This window comes from Symphodus melops, assembly GCF_947650265.1.
Source record: "Symphodus melops genome assembly, chromosome: 1".
NCBI classification, from domain to species: domain Eukaryota; kingdom Metazoa; phylum Chordata; class Actinopteri; order Labriformes; family Labridae; genus Symphodus; species Symphodus melops.
The window spans coordinates 25,585,070-25,592,398 of NC_136691.1; the positions used below are offsets into that span (position 1 = coordinate 25,585,070).

At 44.0% G+C, this 7,329-nt stretch overlaps 1 protein-coding gene across 1 annotated transcript; it reads right to left on the reverse strand.

Moving 5' to 3' along the window:
• Positions 1–374: 374 nt before the first annotated feature.
• On the reverse strand, positions 375–3,669 carry LOC306838436 (protein translocase subunit SecA-like). The gene is given in 2 exon segments (XM_079366618.1): positions 375–645; positions 647–3,669. Coding segments are annotated over 2 exon segments (3,033 nt in total). The 5' UTR covers positions 3,617–3,669; the 3' UTR covers positions 375–582.
• Positions 3,670–7,329: the final 3,660 nt, after the last annotated feature.

A 7,329-nucleotide genomic window follows, 5' to 3' on the forward strand; every position in this document is an offset into this window, starting at 1 on the left:
AGATGAGTCCCATGCCGACTTGAGCCAATGTACCAAATGTAAATGCAGTCAGCAAAGCACCTCCAACGATCTGAACAACTCCAAGGATGAAAACCACCAGAGCTCCCCATGGGAAGCGAGGCTCCTCCTCGACACTAAATACGTATCGCAGACCTTGTCTGAAGAGGTTGCCAGCCTCTACTTTTAATTCTTTTTCAGCGCTCGACACCAGGGAATGAATTGAGGATTTTTTGGCGATTGCATCCTGTCCATTTGCTTTGATGTCGTCCAGCATTTTGATGGCCTCGTCAATGTTTTTTTTTAAGAAGTCGTACATCTCCAGCTTGGTTAATAGCTGCTTATGAAGGCTGTTTTGGTCACTGTTGGCTGAAATCATATTCAGACAGATGAGGCATTCTTCAGTGAGATACGTCAGAGACTCCAGCGCCTTCATTAGGTCGTCTCTGGCCTCAGTGAGGTAACCTTCTTTCTTCTGCATTATGGTGCAGTATGCATGACTGTAAAAAGCTATGGCTGCCCAGCTTCCATCTTGTTTCATAGCTTTTTCAAAAAGCCTGCTGCTTACTGCCCATTGTCCTTCAATCAGGGCAACATTTCCAAACTTGATGTAGTGATATATGCTTGAAAATGGGGAAGTTTGATTTCGACACTGACTTTTTGCCAGTGACAAATCAGCTTTCAAACTCTCTTTCAACTCCTTTGTTTTGAACTGGTCAATTTCTTCAGATTTCATTTGCAGCCATATCCCCCAGAACTCATTCATGATGGCAACAACAGCCATTTTCTCTTCCTCGTCTGTGTTCTTATGAATTTCTTGAAGAGTTTCACAGTAGTCTGAAAACAGCTCCTCCCGCAGTCTCAACTCCTCGATGTCTTTCATCAAGTGTTCTGTCTTTTCAGCTGAAAGTCTGTCCCTTGTGTCTTTAGCTTCCTCCAGAGTGGATGCCATCTTGAAAGACTGCTGCAGGTGTTCAGTGGACATGATTATCTGAGCAGATCCAGGTTTACCTTTGCGGGCAGTTCGACCAAAGGCCTGGAGTTCCACTCTTGTGTTCTCAGAAAGGAAGGAGAGCACCACAAACAACCCTCCATTGTTGTTCACTGTTTTGGACACTTTTATGTCTGTGCCACGCCCGGCAAGGTTTGTGGCAACAACGACATGACCGGGGAGAAGCTCGGTACTTATGCGGCTCAAACTGTTTGTATCACTGCGGCAGTAGAGGATGGTTTTATCTGGAATAATGCTTTGAAACACGTCATGGATTTCTTTGGCTTTGTTGATGGTTTCACATATCACAAGGGCGGCTCTTCCCTCTTTGTATGAGTTTGTGGAAATCTGATCCATCACAACACGTTTTATTTCTGATTTCCATTCTTCAGCTGAGGTAGTCAGTGTTCCTCTGAGTTCAAATAATTTCTTTCTGTTGAATGTTGGCATTTTGCAGGCAGCGAGGTTTGGGTAAAGTTCCTGCAAAAACTGAATGTCTGCTGTGCTCCCAAGTGTCCCAGTTGTTCCATATATTTTTCCATTGTACGTTTCAAAGAAGGAGATGTTCGAAACATAATTTGTCACGATAGACATTGTGCTCAGTTTGACTTTGTGTTTTATCTCTACAAACTGCTGCAGACCATCACCCCATTTCTTGTTCAGTTCTACAATACCAGTGGACCTGAAATCCACTGGGCAGACGTTGTCGTCATGAATGACGTATTCCCGCCCTTCTCTTAGTTGTATTGCCAAAAAGGCATTCTGAACCCACACACACACTTTCTCCTTAATCAGATTCTCCAAGAATCCAGGAATGTTGACTTTCTCAGCATTGTTCTCACAAGGTGTGTACTGCAACTTCTGTAAGATGATCTCTGCAATGGGCTTGATGAGGTCTTCTTCTGAATCATAGAGAATACAACACAAGCCTTCATCCAACACGAGAAAGGAAAGCTCTGGAATGTCCTGCTTGTTGTACGGACTATGCTTTCTTAGAACAAGCAATCCCTGGTTGTCTAAGGTGTAAACAGTGAAACCATAGGGAACATAGTTCTCAATTTCTTGGAAAAAATCAACCATGGCATCCTGCCTCACAGTCTTCAGTTTCTGTAAAAGTTCTTCCTTCTTAGTTTGATAGACAGCCTCTGTAAATCCTTTCTCCACAGTTTGTGTTTCTTCAGCGATCTGTAAAATGTCCATTGGATCTTCAATTTCTGTTCCTTCTGTGTCTATTGAGTCAAAGATGGCTTTAAAGAATGAAGCAGGAGGACTTCGTAGGAATGTTTGGTGCCCTGCAGACAGGAAGCCATACTGGCTGACGTGGACAGAGATCATGGCCAGGATACTGTTGAGGTGCTGCATGGAGACCATGGGGCTGGACAGGTATGTGAGCTGCACTCCTTGATCCAGGAGCAGAGAGTCTACTTCATCGATAATGATGCACTCGTACTTTCGAAAAGGCCTCACGTCCCTCATCTCGAATATCTGGCGAAGGTGATCAGCAGCAAAGGCTTCGATGGTTCCGTACACCACATCTTTCTGGTAGCATTCTTTTCGCTCTGCATCTTTAGTTTGTTTTGTGTTTGAGTCAGCTGTCATGCCAACGTACTTGTAAAAGTTTTCCCATTCTTTTGCGTCTCTTTCACATAACACAGAAGAGCTGGACACCACATCTACTTTTTCACCCTGCAGGACACGCAGCGCTGCAAACATCGCTATCACACAAGACTTCCCCTCTCCAGTGCCCATCTCAAGCAGCCTCCCAGTGTTGGACAGGGCGAGGAGGCACCAGCTGATTATTTGAGTGTCTCTTGGCCACCATCCACCAGCTGTGTCGTGTACAGCATTACACAAAACTGCTAGGATCTCCTGGAGGTGTTCTGGCTCTCTGCTGTGACTCAGACTCCTGGCTCTCTGGACATCTGTGTGGTTTTTAATGTCACCAGTGTTGATCAGGTTCCTGACATGAGTCACTACTTTGTAGGATTTACTCAGTGTTGGTTCATCAACGTCTTTCATGTGCCGTAATTCATCAAAGAGAGTGTCGATGCTTTTTACTTCCTCATCTCTGAGGCTCTCCTCTAAATGTTTGATCAGATCCTCAGTCCTGTATGTGTCCACAAGCTTCAGGAGACATTGGTCGTTTTCATTGGTCCATTGTGACGAGATCTGATATGTGGACATTAGATGCAGAATTTTCATGATGTTTGTACAGTCGTCGTTGTGATGGTGGTCAATTAAGGCTGCAAGTAGGTTTAGAGACTCTGCTGCTGACCACAGTCGTTGTGCATGAAGAGCTGAAACCATCTGGATGACTTCTTTTAATATTGTTGAAGAATTGCATTGCGTCACACAGGTCAATAAAACCTCCAAACACTGGTTTCCTGCAGGAGAGTCTTTGTTTATCTCAGCATCTGTTTGTTTAGTAACCTCTCTGAGAAGGTTCTCAAGAAAGGTGAGAATGAAGACCTCAGTGGGAGGCACTTCTTCTCCAGTGACCTTCTGTGAGACGGAGATGATTTTACTGTCAGAGGTTGTATCTTTGATGAGGTTGGAGTGGAGCACCTGAAAAATAGTCTTAGTAAAACTGTGTCTCATCTCCTTATCTTCACTGTGGAATTTTCCCATGAGGCTTTGAAGGACCTTTGCAGCTAACACCCCAGAATCAGGGTCCTTAAACCTTGAAAATTCAAGATTTGTTGACAATTTGAGACTCTGTCCTTCAAAGATGAATTCACGGCTCTGCTGAGGACTCCCCTTTTCCATCAGCTCCATGCCCTGCTGAAAGTAATCTGAGAGGAAGTCATCCATCTTTCCATACACAATGTCCACTTCATAGACGTTCCTGCCTGACGCTTTAGATACCTTCATGTTTGTGTCGACAGACATTCCCAGGTACTCGTAGAAGTCAGACCACTCCTCAGCTGTCTCCTCTGGGTGACCATCAGAGTTCAGGACGATGTCCACTTTGTTTCCCATGAGCACTTGTGTGGCAGCAAACATGGCGGTGACACATGTATCTGATTCCACAGCAACCGGGTCTAAGGCTGCGCTCTTCTTAGTCAGCACCAATGCACACCAGCGCAGCATCATCCTGACTGTGGGCCGCCAGCCTTTGGTGTCATAAACTGCTTTGCAGAGCTGAGACAGAGAGTTCTGCAAGTCACCTGTATCAAAGGTCACACCTTTAAAAGAATCTTTTATGGATGGACCATCTCTAAGTGCATTTTCAGAACAGTGCAGGACACCAGTGGTGATGTTTTTGATGATGTCGGTAACAGAATCATCCAAACTCCACAACATCTTTAAATCTGCTAAAGCTGCACTGAGGCTGATCTCATCTGTCCTTCTAAGGGTCTTCTCAAAGTCCACTTGAAACCTGTCAGGGTCAGCAGAGTCCAAAGCATTGATGAGGGAGTGTCCAGACTCATCTGTCCAATCTGGAGGTAGCTCAAACACCTGGTTCAACACAAGGACTTTACATATTAAACTATCCTCTGCATATCTCTGTGACAGCGCAGTGAGCAGAGTCACTGCCTCCATCGGAGTCCACTGGTTTGTTTGAACAAGTCTGAGGATCAGCTCGGTGGATTTTGAGTGGGTTTCTGTGTCATTAATGTTTGTGAGTGTGGACAAGAGGTGCTTCAGGCTCTGGATCTCCATCTTTAGAATGAACACAGAGGCTCTTTCCACTGTTTTCTGCAGTGATGAAATGAGGCTGCTGAGGAATTCTATAATGACGACATTCACAAAGGGAAGCTCCTCTTCAGCCCATCGTCTCGCCATGAGAACTACATCACAATCAGAGTAGCCTTTGAAAAAGTGCATCAGGGTCAGGTACAGGGCCTGGCTCAGCAGGAAACTCTCAGGCACGTTACATGCTGATTGGCTGATGGAGTCCACCAGGTACTGCACCTGTTTGGAGACGCTCTGCAGGGAAACTCCCTCCGATGTGTTCAGAGACAGCACACACAGCTCTGTGATGAAGACTTGAGTGTGCTGCAGAGTACTGAGGGACGGGGGGGCACTGATCCACTCATCAAACAGGAGTGTGTCCAGGGCTGACAGGATCCTCCCCAGATCATCAGCTGTCAGTTGACTCAGGCTCAGATTCTGAATTTGACATTTCACAGAGAGGATCTCCAGAAGCTCATCACGGTCACGGCCTGAATCATCGTCCACCTCAAACTCATCCAGAGTACTTTTCAGAACGTGTCTCTTGGTCTCAAGTTCTTCTTTGATGATGGTGCTCATCTGTTTCTCCTGCTGCTCCTCTGCTCGTCGTAGGGACTTCTCTAGTCTTTCATTTAGTTCTTCTCCTCTTCTCCTCTGTCGCTCCTCTTCATTTTTTCTCTCCTCCTCTCTCCTCCTCTCTTCTTCTCTCCTCCTTTCCTCCTCTCTTCTCCTTTCCTCCTCTCTTCTCCTCTCCTCCTCTCTTCTCCTCTCCTCCTCTCTTCTCCTCGCCTCCTCTCTCACCCTGTCCTCCTCTAGCTTATTAAAACAAGATGCACACTGATACATATTATCACAGCCGACTCTCCTGTAGTATTCCCCTCCATTGAATACATAAACGTCCAATCCATAAACAGTACTTGTGTACATATTGTCAAAGCTTGTGCATGGAGACAGGAGACGGGAACACTGGTAACATCTCAGGTTGTTGCCCATGTTACATTCTGATGGTACGTTCCCCATTTTTCCTGATGATTCAGCAGTTAAATATGTTGAACCTGAAACAGTAAAAATCTCTTTTATACATATGTAATGTAACAGCTTAGAAAAGGCTTGCTGATCTAACACTTGAAGCCTCATTGTGTGAACAAACACAGATGGAACATATAGACATTAATCGTATGTTGTAGCGTTGAGGAATCAAAGGAGGTATGAGTAATTCTAAGAGACTGTTTTCACTACTTAATGTTTGTTTTTCTCTCTAATAAAGATGAGTGGATGTTTTTAGTATAGGATCGTAAGACCCGTTCTCTTATTTTCAATGAATATGTGTCAAAGACAAACTTACGAGTATGTTTCTCTCTTCAACAGTCAGCACTCAGAATGATGTTGAGACGTCTGGAGTCTGTACGAATGAAAAGAGTCAAACATTTTCACTTTTTACTGTCATAGACATCTTTACCATTCATGTGAACTTGAGCTGGTTTAGTTCTCTTCTAGTCTTCAGACTATTCAAAGCAACTTTACACAGATCACACCTACACAGACATATGATGATGGTAGAGGCTGCAGAGTAAAGAGTCCATCAGTATGAACTCATCCATTCATACACATTCACACACTGATGGTAGAGGCTGCTGCAGAGTAAAGAGTCCATCAGTATTAACTCATCCATTCATACACATTCACACACTGATGGTAGAGGCTGCTGCAGAGTAAAGAGCCCATGAGTATTAACTCATCCATTCATACACATTCACACACTGATGGTAGAGGCTGCAGAGTAAAGAGTCCATCAGTATTAACTCATCCATTCATACACATTCACACACTGATGGTAGAGGCTGCTGCAGAGTAAAGAGTCCATCTGTATTAACTCATCCAATCAGACACATTCACACACTGATGGTAGAGGCTGCTGCAGAGTAAAGAGTCCATCTGTATTAACTCATCCATTCATACACATTCACACACTGATGGTGGAGGCTGCAGAGTAAAGAGTCCATCAGTATTAACTCATCCATTCATACACATTCACACACTGATGGTAGAGGCTGCAGAGTAAAGAGTCCATCAGTATTAACTCATCCATTCATACACATTCACACACTGATGGTAGAGGCTGCAGAGTAAAGAGTCCATCAGTATTAACTCATCCATTCATACACATTCACACACTGATGGTAGAGGCTGCAGAGTAAAGAGTCCATCAGTATTAACTCATCCATTCATACACATTCACACACTGATGGTAGAGGCTGCAGAGTAAAGAGTCCATCAGTATTAACTCATCCATTCATACACATTCACACACTGATGGTAGAGGCTGCAGAGTAAAGAGTCCATCAGTATTAACTCATCCATTCATACACATTCACACACTGATGGTAGAGGCTGCTGCAGAGTAAAGAGTCCATCAGTATTAACTCATCCATTCATACACATTCACACACTGATGGTAGAGGCTGCAGAGTAAAGAGTCCATCAGTATTAACTCATCCATTCAGACACATTCATAGGCCGACAAAAAAGATTTAACAAAGTAACAATGGTTAAATGTCTCCATAACAATCTTTAGATTCAATATCGTACAAGTACATGACATGCAGGTATGTAAAAATATGAGTATATCTTCAAATCAATGATATAAACACTCTAAAAATTAATAA